The following is a 17,106-nucleotide window of genomic DNA, read 5'->3' on the forward strand; positions in this document are numbered from 1 at the left end:
CCTTGTAACTAAACATATATCACTCGATTCGGCTTGAAACGGCGTCCTATCCATACGGCCAGATTTTATGAGTCAAACCGCTCAGGAAGCAGAATTGGTGCAACAAGCGTCCAGATATACATTCCATGGCAGATCCAAGCGCTGACAATCTTGACCCAGCTTGCACCGTATGTACGGCCAACTGTGGCAAACTGACCATCCCGAGTAGATTCTTCGAAATTAAGAGTGAGCAATGTCGATACCCATGCTGTGGCTAGGAAGAAGATGATGTGGAACATTGAGTAATTATACTGAGTACTGGATCTCTCATCATCATGCGCATGATTTGCGCCATCGTCGCTCTCGTCGTCGTCAGAGAGCAGAGCATCGGCCGGTAGACTGCCCTCCTCGACAGCACGACGCAGAGCCTCTGCCCGCATTTCGCGACGATGGATAGGCTGCTGCGTAACAAGGTCATGCTCATCATCTTCGGGAAGTTGAATACCGTTACCGTTGCCTCCCAGGCCAAGGCTCTGGGTAGCGGCGCGGGTAGTGGTGTAAGCAACCGTAAGCATGGTGACAATGGCACCAATGACGACGGATGTAGTTCTTGTCCCCTGAGCGCGAACCAGGGGGTTGCAGTTCTTGTCATCAGGTTCCATGGAAACAGCTGACATTGTCAAATAGGTGCAGTAGACGGCAACCATTGCGGCTTGAGCCAACCCAGCCTTGGGGTTGTATTCTTGGACTGTGGGGTTAACTGATACAATTGAAATAATAATCCAGAGAATGAGGTTGACAGTGATGGCGGTCTGGTTCATGGTGCAGCTGCCCTGGGCAAAGAAGATGTATTGGACGACAGTCATCGCAATCGATGCCAAGTACATGCCCAAGGTTGAACCAACAAGGACGATTCGCCAGACCCTAGAATCAGTCTCTTCGATCTGTCCCAGGCAGTATTCAGCCCAGCTGTGTGCCAAGTCCACGAGCAAAATGAGACCAAGGATGAGGAACAACATGGCAGCCCCAAAGGAGACGTAGTTTCCCCAGAACATGAAGAATTTGTCCGGGATGAGGAAGGACATGACAATTAATGCCAGCCAAGCAATGATCTTAGGTCCCCAGTAACCATTTTGTATAGCGGCTCGAGGGTTTTTGGAGGATCTGACACCGAAGAGAAGACCAGCGAAGATAAGGTGTAGAAGTCCGAGAGCAAAGTTGATTCGATGGGCAGCCAGCCACCCATAGCACTGTCCCGTGGGGCAGTTGATTTTGACGTAGTCAAGCGCGAGATGTTGGAGTTTCTCGATGGCCCAGTCTGTGAGCATAATCCATGCCAAGATGGAGTTGACGAGGAGAAGCAGAGCGTAGGCGATACGCGTAGCTATGCTGCAAGGTTGTCAGCGAAACATCAAACAGCTTGCGGCAAGAGGGATATCATACCTGTTACCGCATTTGCCACACGCGCTACAGACCATGGAGCATGTTGCCGCACCACAGCAGCTGGCGAAGCAGGATAATACCTATAAAGAGCAAGTCAGCAAATCGAATGTCAACGAGCAAGCCGTATCATTAACGCTCTAAAAGCATGAAGCGCCGGCTATTAATCCGGACTGCAAGCGACTCCATGGCGCAAAGGGAGATATGAACATACCGTGCCCATGCTGGGTACCGCGAGCAGCGGTAGAGAGAGAAGGGCGCCCATCTTGTACCTTAACGGCGCATGTGTTGAAAATACAGCAAATTGCAGACACGCGATGAAAGCGGTTGATAGTACTTGGGCTGTGATGGTTTTGAAACAGGATGAGGCGTCCTACTGACGACAGACCCGTGACCAGCAAGATGACATAACTGCTCGTATAGAGTTAGGCGCAAATTAGCACATGCTTAAGTACATTGGCACCGAGATAAGGGGCTCGCTTAAATGCATACAAACGTCATCATACAGGCACGCATTTAATTTCAGGCATCCCGGATAGATTTACACAGAGGTCAGTAGACGGCTAAGAAATAAGTCAGAATTTATGTGAGAATTCGTCAGGGTGTTGCTAACACAGAAAAAAAAAATACTGGCTATCAATGTAAAAATCCTATATCTCAAAAATAGATCCCAGAGTGTAGTGTAGTGTAGCAGCCATAGGCTCACTACTACAATTGTTTGTAGAACTCATATCCAAACCTCCAGTCTATGCCAAGGACCTTATACCAAAACACCTCAGTCTTCCTCGTCTAGCTTGTCTTTCCCCTTCAGATACCGGGCCCTCTGGTGGTGAATGATATATAGGGTGAGGATTAATCCTAGAGCATTCGCGGTCGCGGTAACAGTGTAAGCACCGCGGTAACATGCAATACCATCGTCGCAGGATCTCGTGCCATCAGGCTCAACGATGCTGTGGTGATCATAGATCCTTCCGTACAGCAGATTGAATACATTCCCAGAGACAACAGGAGCCAACATCATGAAACCCCAATTTTGACTCAGCCCGCGGATGCCAAACGTCTCTGCAACAATGGAGGGGAAGACGCCGAAAAGGAAACCATAGGCTAAACCGGAAAGGCCTGAAACAAATACAAGTTTCTGCGGCATCTCGATTTGCAGGGCACAGATTTGAGCCAGAAGAAAGACAAGACAGGCCACGGCAAGGCACCAGATACGACTAGCACGAAGAGTTCTAACCAGATAATCAGAGCCAATTCCTGTACGACGAATTAGCCAAATTGTTAGACAGTGGAGAGAAATGGATGCTTGAGAGTGAGTCAACGTAGTCTTACCACTTAGCAATCTTCCAACGAAGTTGAAGACGGAGAGGATGGACACATGTATCTGCTGATGGCTAACAAGGAACGGCTCGTCGACTGAGGGGTCATAATGTTTCCAAAGAGCATTTGCGTCATTTCCAATATTGCTTGACAACATGTTAATATTATCGACACATTAAAGTGGCGAAGGGTGTATATGAAATACGTACTTGATAGTCATGAGGCCAGTTCCAGCGAGGATTGCCATCATGGAGAACAGCTGCCAGAAGTCCAGGCTGAACAGGAGCTTTACACCTCGTATATCTACTCGATGAGACACGTCTTGATCAACACTACTGCGCCCAACTATGTCGGCAGTTACAGCCTCGGGCATCAAAGTTGATGTCTCGTCAATAGGAGCATCTTCACCAGCTTCGGTGTCACTGAAGATAGCGGCGCGACTGGCGTCGGGTGCTGGAGGGGTCCCAGGTGATGATGTGTCCAGGTTTGGGTCAACGGCATCAGGATTGGACGACGTACCAGGTTCGGTTATGCTGCGCGCCCTCTCTCGAGAAGGTTGTGATGCGGGTGCCTGGGTGGGCACCTCCTGATAGGATACCTGAGGGTATACCTTTAGGAAGAAATAGCCGGAGAAAGTCAGGCCAAAACTGCCCCATGCCAGAAGCATCAGAAAAGAGCTGGTGCTCCCGGGGAAGAAAACAGCGCCGAGAAAGGAGAAGAAAAAAGCGCTGAGTCCAAATCCAGCCAGCGGGAAGGCCGTAGCCGTTCCGCGATGGCTCGGCCAGTTGAGAGCAGATGTCTTGACAGCACCTGCAAATGCCATGCAACCGCCCAGGCCAGTCAGATAGGAGAAGAAGCAGAGCACGGGTACAGAGCCCGCGGCTTTCTCAAATGAGAGGCAGAGGGGGATATAGCCAATAGCTAGGAAAAAGGCGCCGGCAAGCACAGCAGGTCTTGATCCACGGTCGTCCACAAACATGCCAATGGGAATGCCCAGAGTGTACATGCCCAGGTTACCGAACAGGCCGATCAAGTTGCTCTCTGTTGTGGAAAGCCGGAGCTTCTCGGCGAACTGAGGCGCCCATGCTGAATAGACGTACTATTTTGATGCCTCGCAGTTAGTTGACGCTATACACATGCTGGTTTAGGGCACCTTTGGCACAAGACGAGGAAACAGTGATCGGACATGAAGCTAGCAGATTGCATGTACGGGATGGTTCTAGGATGCCGCAAATCACGACTTAGGGTGGTGTCTCACGTTTGTGCCGCAGGCCAGGGAAATGACCGTCGCAGCGACCGTGGCGATAAGCCGCTTACGGTGTGCGTCTTGTTCCTGATGCATAGCGACGGTTTTCGAGAAGATGCAAAGTAACTAGGAGGTTACTAGGAGCAGGAAAGGCAGAGATCGAGCCTCTAGAAGATAGGTCGCACTGCGGTATTACGTGAAGCGGCGATGGATTTTCGTGTCTTAGATAGCAAAGCGCGACAAGGGCAGCGAGAGTCTGGTTTTACGACTGCTTCGCGATGCCCCTGAGTCCAGGATTCAGGAGGAGCAAATATGGATAATCAATCAATACAGGAAATGCGTAGCAATCAAGGAAGATGCGACATGGTTATCTGGAGCGCGACGAGGATGCTGGTGCGCTCTCAGGCAGTTTGCGCACAAGAAGCTCTTGAGAGCAGATTGTGAATGTGAGGTGCTGGTGATGAGATGAGATCGAGCTCCCAGCAGCCACCTTGGTAGTAGTTACGTAGCAAGCTGCCATAATCTGGAGTGCGTGCTCCGTACTTGTACTCCATACTTTTTTGCTTTGCTCCGGAATACGGAGACGGCAAGGCGGCTAGAGCTGGACGGAGTACAAGTACGAGGTGCCCGCATGACCAGAGGCGCTGATCAAGGGTAGCGGGCGATAAGAGCACAGCAAAGCAAAAAGCAAAAGCACAGCAAAAGCACAGCAAGAGCACAGTGGAGTTGGCAACAGATTTCATGTTCCCATAATGGTAAGCGGTCAACAATTGTCGTTGGCAGTATTTCCCGCCGCTGGAGAGGCATCTTGGCATCTCCATGTTCTGACGGTGGCCACCCCATGGCTTTTATGCTAAACCCAAGCCACATCGTCTTCTCAAAGGACATACGGAGGTGCCGCTGCTCCCCCACTGGTGCCTTTGTATTGGCCTTGAATCCCTTGCCCCGTAGCGTTCTTGGCGTTATCGATAGCCTTCCTCTGCTTGTGTGGATGTACAAGCCCGCCGCAGGTACCAGCAGATTTTCGGTAACGCGGCTGTTAACCTCGGCTCGTGGGACTGGTCATATCCGGGGTCCAGTGGAGCCGAAGGCCCGATAGCGGTAAGCGGCGGCCTAGCCCAGCGTTATTTCTTGCATCTGGCATGTGCCGCGGTTTGGGACGTGTATGGCGCTCCAAAACTGCCCGCATTTATGAAGCAGACAGTCTGTTCTATATGATTCTTGCGGTTCCGTTGCACTCTTCTGTCGCCCGGTAAAGACATTTGTCGCTTTGGTTTGTGAAGACTAGGCTAGGCAATACCCGACGCTTCTGCTGATTCTTGCTAGTCCTGTCCGCGAATGCTGTAGCAGCGAAATTGCACCGAGCACCGATTCCCATTCTGCGGCACCCGATCCCATGAGCCGCGGTATCTGAGCGGATCTCCAGCAGCCGATATAAACACCACGCCGCCTTGACACGGCCTCCCCCCTTTGCCTCCGTCCATTCTGCCATGTTGTCAGCAATCCGTTCCCAGAGACCGACAAATACCTTTCGACGGGTTGCCATTTCTTCCGTATGAGACTCTTATTGCTCCTTTCTAATAAATCTTTTGGGACTTGCTAACTTACACGCCTGCTTACGGCAGACCCATCGCATCGCCATGGCACCGCCTAAACGCAACAGCAGCTCGCTGCCTGCCGGTATGTTCCTCCCGTGTGCGAGAGCGACATGGCCTTGATGATTTTACTTTTCAACGGCTCGCTCTTCTCTCCGAAACGTTTGTTGCCGCGAGCTAATACCGGTATTCCACACTAGGCTATGTCGAGGACAAGTCGAAGGGCGCAATGCTCAGATTCCAAGACTCGCTTCCTCGCCTCCCAGTTCCGACCCTCGAAGAGACCGCCAAGCGGTATCTCAAGAGCTTACACCCCATCATCTCTGCCAGCGAGCTCGAGAAGAGCACAGCGGCCGTCTCCGAGTTCATCAAGCCGGGCGGAGTTGGCAGCAAACTCCAGCAGAAGCTCGTTGCCAAGGCTCAAGACCCCAAGACAAAGAACTGGATGTACGAGTGGTGGAACGATGCTGCGTACCTGAGTTACCGCGACCCGGTAGTGCCGTATGTCAGCTACTTCTACTCGCACAGAGATGATCCTAAGCGGCGCAACCCCGCCAAGCGGGCTGCGGCGCTCACCAGCGCTGTCCTCGAGTTCAAGAAGCTTGTCGACAGCGGCAGCCTCGAGCCGGAGTACATGAAGAAACTGCCCATTTGCATGGACAGCTACAAGTGGATGTTCAACGCGAGCCGTGTTGCCGCCAAGCCCGCGGATTACCCCATCAAGTTCTCTCACGAAGAAAACAAGCACATTGTTGTGATTCGCAAGAACCAGTTCTTCAAGATCCCCCATGAAGTTGCTGGTAAGCAGCTCAATGCCTCAGAGCTTGAGGCCCAGTTCAACCGTGTCTACGAAATCGCAAAGCGAGTTTCGCCCGTGGGAGCGTTGACCTCAGAAAACCGAGATGTCTGGACAGATGCGCGTGAGTTGCTGGTTTCAGCCAGCCCCAAGAACAAGGCAGCCCTGGAGGCCATTGAGTCCTCCTCTTTCGTGGTCTGCCTGGACGATGCGTCTCCCGTTACCTTGGAGGAGCGCGCCCACCAGTACTGGCATGGCGATGGCGCCAACCGCTGGTATGACAAGCCTCTCCAGTTCATTGTGAACGACAACGGCACATCGGGCTTCATGGGCGAGCACTCAATGATGGATGGCACGCCGACACATCGCCTGAACGACTACATCAATGATCTCATCTTCAGAAACAAGATTGATCTCTCAGACCCCAGCATCCGATCTGACTTGCCCGAACCCCAGCCCATCAACTTTGACATTACGCCCGAAATCCAAAGCGAAATCGACCGTGCCGTCACCGACTTTAACAACGTTATTGGACAGCACCAGCTTGCCGTCCAGGCGTACCAGGCCTACGGCAAGGGCCTCATCAAGCAGTTCAAGTGCTCACCAGACGCATATGTACAGATGATCATCCAGCTTGCCTACTTCAAGATGTACGGCAAGAACCGACCAACATATGAATCTGCTGCCACTCGTCGCTTCCAGCTGGGTCGTACCGAGACGTGCCGTAGTGTTTCTGACGAATCAGTCGCTTGGTGCAAATCAATGGCAGACCACTCAGTCGATGACAAGTCGCGAGTCGACCTCTTCCGAAAAGCCATTGCCGCTCACATCGAGTACATCTCCGCCGCCTCGGATGGAAAGGGCGTTGACAGGCACCTCTTTGGACTCAAGAAGCTCCTTGAGCCTGGTGAGGAAGTCCCCGCCATCTACAAGGATCCCGCATACAGCTACTCCTCGTCATGGTACCTTTCCACTTCGCAGCTCAGCTCGGAGTTCTTCAACGGCTACGGATGGAGTCAGGTGATTGATGGAGGATTTGGAATTGCCTACATGATCAATGAGAACAGGTAAGAGACTAATCACCAACATTTTGCAGAGAAACTTTGCTAACAAATCAATACAGCATCAACTTTAACGTTGTATCAAAGGGTCTTGGAAGCGAGCGGATGAGCTACTATCTTAACGAGGCAGCGGGCGAGATGCGAGATTTGCTGGTTCCTACACTGGAGCCCCCCAAGGCCAAGCTATAAAGGTCTTTGTTATACGTATACACATACATACATCACCGTATAGACTCTTCCTTTATTAGGCGCTGCACGTTTGGTATAAATGTAGATATAATACACCATTTTGATGCATCTTGCAGAAGGCTTCTGGGTTCAATCACGTAGGCAATTGGGAGATGGCGACATTGATAGCAGCTACATTATTTCACGCCCGCTGTGCTTATGACACCGAGGTACTTAATGCTAAGACCGGCAACCAATTTCTTACCACCGTGAAACATTTCCAGTATCAAGGCCCATAAGCTTATCGGTTTAATAGATAAGGTACAAGTGTCGATTTACCCAGCATGTATCTGCGACGCAACTTAGATAATTGGCAAGCGATAGTTTTGCTCTGCGCACCGCTAGATGGCGCGCCTTCGCGTTAGCCTTGTTTTAGTACTCTGTACTTTGCGCTTAGGTACCTCGATAGGTCGCCTGCAGGCACATCAGGTCACTGCCGCCCGATAAACATGTTGCCGTGGTTTCGGCCAGCAAATCTCATCTTCAACTTTCAAACCTCTCTCTCACCAAGCTGGCCATGGGCGATCGCATAGACTCGGATCCCACAGAGGAGTCCGAGCAGCAACAGGAGCAAAATGCCGACATTGACTTTGTGACCTTTGGCATGCTCATTATCGGTGAGGCGTCCCCGCTACGGCCATGTTAGCCTCTAACAGCCTGGGGCTGACCGACCGTGTCCACGCGATTTCACGTCAAAAGATGATATTGATTTCCCTCCTCCAACGGCTTCTCGCAACAACGTTCTTGGAGGTGGTGGCTCTTACGCTGCCCTCGGCGCCCGCCTCTTCTCTCCTGAGCCGCTTTCGACAACGGTGGGATGGATTGTCGACCAGGGCTCCGACTTCCCGCCGTCTGTCACTTCGCTGATCGACAGCTGGAACACTTCGGCCGTGGTGCGCCATGATGCCGACCGATTGACGACTCGAGGATGGAACGGGTACGATGGCCCGGGCGACAAGCGCGAGTTTAAGTATCTGACGCCCAAGAAACGCATCACGAGCGATGATCTGCCGCCCAACCTGATCCAGTCCAAGTCGTTTCACCTCGTCTGTTCACCGAGTCGCTGCCAGGAATTGGTCACCACCCTCATCTCTCGCCGCAAGGAAGCTTCGCCGCCCGATACATATACCAAGCCCATCTTTGTTTGGGAGCCCGTGCCTGACCTCTGCACGCCTGACGAGCTCCTCAACCTCACCAACACTCTGCCTTTGGTGGACGTCCTCAGCCCAAACCACAGCGAGCTTGCTGGTTTCATGGGCGACGATGGCTTGGACCCTGTCACCGGCGACATCTCTACGAAGGCCGTTGAGCGCTACTGCGAGCAGCTTCTAGACAGCATGCCACTGCAATCGTTCGCCATTGTGGTACGAGCTGCTCACAAGGGCTGCTATGTAGTCAAGAATGGCGGACGCAAGCGCCGACCTGGCCAGAGCACCAAAACGGCTCGAAAAAAGAATTATACACGAGGTGGATTGCGGCCCGATATCGACATGACGGCTCTATTGGCCGATCTCATCCGTGACGAAGATGGCGGCATTGTTCGCGATGAGTTTGAAGTCGACCCTGGCGTCGAGCGATGGATCCCAGCCTACTTCAAGGATAGCAGCGACGTCGTCGATCCTACGGGTGGTGGCAACACTTTTCTTGGTGCTCTGTGCGTTGCTCTGGCTCGGGGGAAGAGCTACGAAGAAGCTGCTGTTTGGGGGAATGTCGCAGCTAGTTTCGCGGTGCAACAGGTGGGCATGCCGACGCTGGAAAGCGAGGAGGGTAAACCAGAGACTTGGAACGGATGCGTTGTGCTAGACCGACTGCGCGAGTTTGAGGCAAGACTTTAGAATCATATTACCGTACATACCATTATCATATCTTTTATTTCTCATCAACCTGTGAATCATGATTTCCCCGGGTTTCACCTTGAGTATCCTGGACGTGTCCACATAAGAAACCTGGTTAAATATTCCCCCATCCCATCCTGCCGCCGTCTTGAACCAGCCCCAAAACACCAGCACATGATCTATCGTTTGGATCTTAAATCTTGTAAATAACATCGCCGTCACCAAACCTATTGTGCTGGTTAGCCAGGGAAAGTAATCATCGCAGCTGGTTAAAAAAAACTTACATGATGTGATTTGCTTCCTCCAATTTCTTGAGCGCTTGGATAGCTTCGGGCTTGCTAAAAGCACCTCCATCGTTGCCACCAATTCTATCGTTGATAGCTTGGATCACTGCGTCGAGAGGGGCTGAATCATCTTCAAACACGCTGGTATTAAGCAACTGCCCCAGGTTTGTTCTAAAGGCGGATAATCGCTGAGGCGTGAGTGTAACATCCTCAATCTCCAGGTTGCTGGCGGCGCTAGCTAGACCTTCATCCTCGACTTCACCCTGCGTCTGAGGTAAAACCTGAGAAGCGGGTAGTGACGATGCGAAGGAGCGCTGTGTATCTAAATCGTGAGATGGATGAGAGCTGCTGCCCATGTCGGCTTCCACTGCCTGGGTTTGACGACCCGAGCTCTGGCTTGTAGAGCCGTTTGTTCCATTGAGCCTCGAATTTCTAGTCTGCATGCGTGTAGTTGGCTGTCGAGAGGCGCCTCTGCTGGGTTGAGTGGTGGATTGGCTTTGTTCATCGCCTTCTTCGTCGCTATCGTCGTCGCCACTCTCATCGCTGGATGAGGCCAGGCCGGCAGCTTGTGTACGTCTACGCTTTCTCCGTGAGCTATCCTCCACGATTTCTTTGAAGAGCGCAAACCGCAGGATACCCTCTGCGGCAATAGCATCTCGCTCTTCCACCCGACTGGATAGTCGTGACTTGGCGTGAGCAGTCGCTAATCGGATGATTGTCTCGAGAGTACGAACTGTGAGAGGACTCGTCCGCCTTTGGTTACCCTCCAAATCGTCATTTCGAAGACCAACATAGATGTCGGCAATTCGATCCGATGCTTCTTGGGAAAGGACAGGCTTGATCCGCTTGGCATATTGAATATACTTCTTCATAAAGGGTATGCTTAGGATCTCTGTCTTTTTGTTGGACCCCCGACCCAATGTTCGGGTCACACCGGCATGCAGCATTGCGTCGTACTTTTCATAAACATCTGTTGGTCGTTGTGACCCTGCCTGAGTGTTTGCAGAGACGCCAAGGGATTGGGAGGTTTGCTCTCGAACAGGCGCACCCTCTTCAGTACCGGCTTGACGATACCTGTGCATGCGCAACACGTGTTCAGAAACTTGCCTGTCCCTGGCGTCTTCGATGTCATCGGTAACAACAAAGAGTAAATCGAAACGAGACAGTAGGGAGTCTGGCAGCGCAATATTCCTGTGGGGGTCCTTATGAGGATCGTATTGACCGAAAATGGGATTGGCGGCTGCAATAACAGAGCAACGGGCATTCAATGATGTGTGAATGCCTGCCTTGGCGATGGTAACCGTTTGCTGTTCCATGACTTCGTGAATGGCCACCCGGTCAACGTCTGACATTTTATCGAACTCATCGATACATACAACTCCCCGATCAGCCATGACCATAGCGCCAGCTTCTAGCTTTCGTTCTCCAGTTTCCTTGTCTGTGGTCACCGCGGCTGTCAAACCGACACCGGAAGAACCGCGACCTGTTGTTGCAATAGCTAGTGGCGCCGTGTTGAGGACGAATCGTAGAAGCTGGGATTTGGCGGTAGAAGGATCGCCAACCATCAAGATGTTGATGTCTCCTCTAAGATGAGTACCATTCTCGAGGTTCTTTTCCACTCCTCCCAGAAGCATGAGTAAAATGGCCTTTTTGACATAGTCATGGCCGTAGATGCTAGGGGCAAGTGACTGTGAGAGAAGACCGAGAAGATCCTTCTTCTTGGCAACTTTGTTGATGTTGCGAATGTCTGTATCAGTAATCGAGGCAGTGGCTACCCCGCCACTAGACTTGGACGACAAAAGAACGACGTTATTGGCCAAGACGACAGTCTTGAAGAGCGCACTGTTGTGGTTGGCGTTCCTGTTACCCAGTGTGCGAAAGATGCCAACAAGTTGGATTCTATCACCAGGCTTTACTTGATCAACCAAATCATCATCCAAGATGACGTCAACACCGCGGGGGAGTTGACCAGCAGGGGCTCGTTCGGGCATCTCTTGGATCGATATTGTCTGATGATCACGATAGGTACAGAAACCATACTCCGTGGTAAGAGGGTTTCCATCGTCATCTTCTTGCGGGTAGACGCTAGAAGTGGTGACTCCGTTGGTCATAGTCTGGTCTTGGTATTCTCGAAAGTGAAATTTGTCCTTGATTTCGTTGTAGTGAACGCTGCGCACAACTTTGGGCCTGATCAGGGAGCATCTGGTTACAATGCCTTCCACAGACACCATGTGATTCAAGTGCTGCGAAGACAGCGTGCGGGGATTGCAAGCGTTGAGGCCAAAGTTTCCAGCCCACGCGCAATAATAAACGGTATCCCTTGCCGTTTGGTCAGGCCTGGCTTGAGGCAGCGTCTGCACAATTTCCTTGAGGGCATGGTTGAAGGCAAGAGTATAGTCGAAGGGTTTCTGAAGAATCTCTTGTGCGAACTCCGCATTGTGATCTCGGACGTGGTCTATGTTGACGGTAAGGCGACGCTGGTTCTTGCGTAACATCAAAATAATATCTGATCTATAACTGCGAGCATGGGGATCGTCTTGAACAAAATGGTCAGCGAAGGGAGAAACTGGGTTGGGAATAGAGCTGATGCTCACTGGGAACCAAAAACTCCTCAGCCTGACGAATGCGGTCTCTCACACCATCATCCTGAAGCATAAACGAATCCATCGTGGGCGGTTGTCTCGAAACAGCGAGCGAACAAAAGAAATCGCCAAATGTATGCTTTTACAGAGCTGTGCCGCGCCGCGTCGAATCTCTAAATTGAAATGCCCCTGCACGCGAGGTGGGTAGGTACATGCTAGCAAGTACCTTACCAGTTCGCGTTGCCCAGAAAATGCTGGAGGTACCTTCCCTCCTAGGTAAGTACATTCAGAGCATATTGGCACTGTGTTCTGCCACACCTTACTCGCAGCACCCGTTGCATGCACATCCCCCCCCCCCTCGTACTGGGTACTTGGCTGGAATGCACGGTACCCTGCGCTTGTCTCAAGCATGGTGGGGGCGTGCCAGCATCTTAGCAGGTATCGGGATAATGAGTGCGTGGCCAAGAGCTGCGACAGAAGGAGACCACCAGGGCCGTCTTACCATTGCTCTGGCAGAGAAGCGATGTATACACCGAGTATCAGCCTAGCGACTCTCTTTTCCCCTATTCCCTATGACGGAAGAGAAGCCAGACGACTCCGAGATAGAGATCTTCGCGAGGGCCTTGGGGTTTAATTACTGAGTCCCCGGTTCCGCCGACCCATGACATAGCGTTACAGCTACAGGCCACGAACAACGACCGAGTCTCGACGTTGCCGCATAAGTCTGATGAAAAGGCTTGGTCAACCTCGAGACCTATCCTCGATCATTTGGTCGTCGCCATGGCCGACCGCAATGCTCCGGGAGTGTCGTCACCGCACCGATCCTCATCCTCCGCAGCGCCCCTGGCTGGGACCACGGGCTCTGGATCCGTCCGCTCGCGCAATCGTCGCCCCCCCAATCATGGCAGCAGCAGCGAGAGTATAACAAGAAACCATGGTGATCTGGCGCAGAGGACTCCCGCTGCCAAAGGTAGAGAGGGAACATCTAGTTTGGGACAGGTGCTTGGAGATTCCTGGGCTCAGAGCTGGTCATCAGTCCAGGGATTTGCTTCCTCTCTCCTCTCCGTCGCAGAGAACCCAGGCGACATGTCTCGGCCACGATCAGACTATCAGTCCGACCAAAATTTTGCTTCTTCACTTTGGAATCGATTTCCACCAGGCATCAGCGGCAACAGCAGCAAGAACCCCAACCAAGGGAGCTCTCCCGCTCTACGAAGCCAAAGGGTAGCCAACCGAGTGGCAGCGGGATCGTCAGACCAGCGAGACGCTGCGCTGATAGCCGCCAAGAGAGCTAGCGTTTTGGAAAATAGCCAAGGTCCGAGTGGAGGGCTGGATGTCTCGGGGAAGTATAAACGTCGAAATTCGGACGAAATTACCTCAGAGAACTCACAGCCTGAAGAGTACCTAGTATACATCCACAAAATTCTGCCTCATGACACATATGCTGGAATTATCCTCCGATACAAGTGTATGGAGGATGCGTTTAGGAAAGCGAATGGCCTCTGGTCCAGGGACAGTATTCAGGTTCGGAAATGGGTCCTTATTCCAGTCGATGCTTGCGAAGTACGAGGCCGTCCTTGTGATCCCCCGGCAGGCAATTCAGACCACGGCGCCACGGATTTCTTCGAAGCAACTGGGTCAATGGCGCCACAAACTACATCCAGTGGCTACTCCAAACTATCTAGTGAAAGAGCTGCACAGGAAGATGAGAACACGGAAAAAGAGGCAGTGCCGTGGTCGCACGTTAGATGGGTCAAGATAGACTCACTGCCTGAGCCGGTGGAAATCGGGCGTATTGCGCGGCAGAAAATGGGCTACTTCCCACCACGGAGGAAAAAGGCCGTGTCTTTCTCGTCAACACCGCGACAGAGCCTTGATACCACGGAGCAGACAGAGCAGCCGCTATCTAGGCGACAGAGCTTAGTGGGCGGCCAGCCACCATCGTTGAGCAGGCGTGAATCTATTCTCAGCCATGGAGACGGCGATGGACCGGATATGAGACCAGCATGGATGCGGCGTTCGGGTGGTGTTGGCTCCTTGAGCAGAAATATCCGCGCTCCCGGCCCGGACAAAGATTACTTTAACTCGTGGTTCAAGAAACATTTTCCTGGCCTCAACATTGACGACCTGCCATCCATGTCAGTGATGGGTTCAGAGATGGCACGACTCGGGTTTGACCGTGAGGCTGCTGGGATCGTTGAGGGCGCCATTCAAGAGGGGGGAGATACGGAATCACCTTATAATCAGAATAACGGCTTAGACAAAGCCGCAGCCGCAGTTGAGACCTGGCTTCGAACTGCATGGGCGAAACGTTCTATGGCCCCATTAATTCCACGGCAGAGGAGCGCAGCCGCACAGGATACTGGAGACCTGATAGAGCTGACGCCGACGCCAGGTGCCGAGGGCACACCACGCCTTGACATGTTTGATTCACAAATACCATCGCCATTCCTTGGAAGTACAGCGGATGCCGATTCTAGCATAAAGCGATCAGGATAGAATTTGATACACAACGTTATTGGTTATTGGTTTATGCCCGGTTATGGATTACTCTGCATATATTCACATTTAAAAAAGCTAGAGTTACTTATCATCATAAGGAAACGCATATTGATAGTTTCAGGAGTTATTCTTAGGATCCCAAACTTGTTCAGATTTCTGAGCATCTATAAACGTGCCTAATTGGGCTATACAAACTGTGCCTCGCTCGGAATCTAAAGACCAGGTGAGAAGTACCTGGAATATACACACTGTGCGCTACTAGAGCAGTTGCACCATCATATCGCCTAAAATAGCCACTGATACAAGCTTGCACAGTGCGTGTCAATTGGCAGCTCTACTGCAAGCTCGACAATCAGGTCCCATAAACATCAAAGTAGACTTACAGCATTCAACATCTCTAGATCAGCGCCGATCAACCGCGCGTGGATCGATCGGGAACCTCATTTTTTGGAAGAAAATTTCAGAATCCAACAATTCATAACTGATATCGGGTGAAGCAATTTTATAGCCTAAAGCAAGAATAATGCGCGATCGGCCAGCGGCGGCGAATAGAGTGACAAAGAAGACGCGAAATGGACCTCGCGGCGCAAACGCGAAAGCGAGGTCCGCAAAGCGAGCTCGAAAATTCAACGACGAATTGAATGATAACAGCACATCCCCAGACCCTAGCGTCGCATCCGAAGTAGAAGAGGAAGCCAGAACCGTGGATCAGTCCAAGTCATCCAAGCAGATACGAGGCCGACCAAAGGCATCCAAGGATCGGGATGGTATAAACAGTTCCAAGGGCCGTTCAAACAAAGATGAAGATGCCGATGGCATGAGTGGCTTGGAGGATCAAGATTCGAATGGAGACGATATCCGACGACAGCTTTCCGAATTAAAGAAAAAATATTCGAAACTGGAAGCAAGTTATCAGGAGGTTCAGGAGCTAGGCGTGAAGAAGGCCGAACAGAATTTCGAGCTACTCAAGGCGCAAGCCGAAGAAAACATGAGAGGTGAGATATAATACCAGGATCACAAGGGCAGGTTTCAAGGCATTGCAAGCTAATATCCGCGACAGTTGCCAATGAGTTGATCGCGCAACTCAAGGAAGAGGTAGCCGAGCAATCGAAATCTATCCAGCGAGCAGAGAAGGTGCAGGCACAGCTAGGCCAGAGCGAGACCGAGGCAGACACTTTGCGCGCCCAGCTGGCGGAGGCGAACCAGTCGCTATCCCAGGCCAAATCCGAGACGAAGACGCTTTACACAAAACTCGCAGCGAGCAGGCAAATCGAACCAAGCAATAAAGGATCTGCGCCTGGGAACCGGACGGCGCTTGGGGAAAAGGAAAACAAACAGGTTGCTCAAATCAAAGAAGATTTGTACGCTGATCTGACAGGCCTTATCGTCAGAGATGTGCGCCGCATTGACAAGGAAGACGTCTTTGACTGCATACAGACTGGGCGCAACGGAAGTAAGTCGATATCACTTGTTTACAACTAAAGGATGCATGGCTAACGATTTGTCCGATAGCTCTCCACTTCAAGCTTGCGCTGGAGGATTTGGAGTCGGCCGACAGTTACGAAGATGTGCAATTCGCATACCGTCCGCAGCTAGACGCCAGTCGCGATGGCGATTTGATAGAAGCTCTCCCCGATTACCTCACTGAAGAGATTACGTTCCCGCGAAATCAGGCGCCCAAATTCTATGCCAGAGTAATAAAGTCACTAATGGAGCGTTTGGATTAGGATCGCATGATGAAAATAGAGCTAGAATCAGCTTGTGCCGAGCATGTATATATATTCGTATTAGTTGGAAATTGACTACGAAATACTCCGTACGGAGTCCAGCATTTGGATATGTGCTGCCCGAGACGGAAGCATGTGAGAGCCCATATAAGTTCTTTAGTAATTTGTCATGGCGGATTGGTAGACTACTGGCAGTCTACTGGTATAGCTCGCGGGGAAGTGGAATCGCATTTGGAAAAGAGAAATTGATCAAGAAAAATAAAGAAAAAAGAACATGATAAAAGGTAATTTAACGCTTGATATCTATTACATTTTATGAGTCTCCTCTTAAAGGATTTCTCTTTACGTTTATAGTGGTGCCATGTAACACACCGTTGCGTGCCTTGCCGGAATCTGTTTATGCGCACCACCGCGAAGCATTGTACCTGCAAGTAGATTGCCTGGGCTAAGCTGTGGAGGTGGACGGACTAGTACAAAGGTAGCGCAGGGCGATGTGCTTCTGAAATCGGCC

The 17,106-nt window shown here is 51.5% G+C and overlaps 6 protein-coding genes across 6 annotated transcripts; 4 read left to right on the forward strand and 2 right to left on the reverse strand.

The window, feature by feature from the left end:
• Positions 1 to 65: 65 nt before the first annotated feature.
• Positions 66 to 4,081, reverse strand: V8C40DRAFT_277601 (serine incorporator domain-containing protein; the record flags this gene model as incomplete). The annotated part of the gene is made up of 7 exons (XM_083220976.1): positions 66 to 1,368; positions 1,451 to 1,502; positions 2,126 to 2,127; positions 2,235 to 2,676; positions 2,752 to 2,885; positions 2,949 to 3,838; positions 3,998 to 4,081. The coding sequence occupies 7 exons, from the start codon at positions 4,079 to 4,081 to the stop codon at positions 66 to 68; spliced, it is 2,907 nt and encodes a 968-aa protein (XP_083068797.1).
• Positions 4,082 to 5,551: 1,470 nt separating this feature from the next.
• On the forward strand, positions 5,552 to 8,026 carry V8C40DRAFT_116025 (carnitine O-acetyltransferase CAT2). Its single transcript, XM_083210859.1, has 3 exons — positions 5,552 to 5,665; positions 5,781 to 7,443; positions 7,500 to 8,026. Exons 1-3 carry the CDS (start codon positions 5,626 to 5,628, stop codon positions 7,624 to 7,626), a joined length of 1,830 nt encoding a protein of 609 aa, XP_083068798.1. The 5' UTR covers positions 5,552 to 5,625; the 3' UTR covers positions 7,627 to 8,026.
• An 81-nt stretch (positions 8,027 to 8,107) lies between these two features.
• V8C40DRAFT_256318 (Ribokinase-like protein) lies at positions 8,108 to 9,548 on the forward strand. Its single transcript, XM_083218246.1, has 2 exons — positions 8,108 to 8,282; positions 8,365 to 9,548. Exons 1-2 carry the CDS (start codon positions 8,183 to 8,185, stop codon positions 9,498 to 9,500), a joined length of 1,236 nt encoding a protein of 411 aa, XP_083068799.1. The 5' UTR covers positions 8,108 to 8,182; the 3' UTR covers positions 9,501 to 9,548.
• Positions 9,459 to 12,500, reverse strand: V8C40DRAFT_256319 (MCM DNA helicase complex subunit MCM3). Its single transcript, XM_083218247.1, has 3 exons — positions 12,379 to 12,500; positions 9,785 to 12,320; positions 9,459 to 9,727 (listed from the first exon to the last, which is right to left on the reverse strand). Exons 1-3 carry the CDS (start codon positions 12,449 to 12,451, stop codon positions 9,694 to 9,696), a joined length of 2,643 nt encoding a protein of 880 aa, XP_083068800.1. The 5' UTR covers positions 12,452 to 12,500; the 3' UTR covers positions 9,459 to 9,693.
• Positions 12,501 to 12,713: 213 nt separating this feature from the next.
• Positions 12,714 to 15,052, forward strand: V8C40DRAFT_256320 (carbohydrate-binding module family 50 protein). The gene has a single exon (XM_083218248.1). The coding sequence runs from the start codon at positions 13,147 to 13,149 to the stop codon at positions 14,863 to 14,865; it is 1,719 nt and encodes a 572-aa protein (XP_083068801.1). The 5' UTR covers positions 12,714 to 13,146; the 3' UTR covers positions 14,866 to 15,052.
• A 143-nt stretch (positions 15,053 to 15,195) lies between these two features.
• V8C40DRAFT_256321 (chromosome segregation protein Csm1/Pcs1-domain-containing protein) lies at positions 15,196 to 16,934 on the forward strand. The gene is made up of 3 exons (XM_083218249.1): positions 15,196 to 15,863; positions 15,929 to 16,321; positions 16,381 to 16,934. Exons 1-3 carry the CDS (start codon positions 15,392 to 15,394, stop codon positions 16,593 to 16,595), a joined length of 1,080 nt encoding a protein of 359 aa, XP_083068802.1. The 5' UTR covers positions 15,196 to 15,391; the 3' UTR covers positions 16,596 to 16,934.
• Positions 16,935 to 17,106: the final 172 nt, after the last annotated feature.

Source organism: Trichoderma camerunense (assembly GCF_050948025.1).
Source record: "Trichoderma camerunense strain CBS 138272 chromosome Unknown V8C40scaffold_21, whole genome shotgun sequence".
In the NCBI taxonomy this organism is placed as follows: Eukaryota; Fungi; Ascomycota; class Sordariomycetes; order Hypocreales; family Hypocreaceae; genus Trichoderma; species Trichoderma camerunense.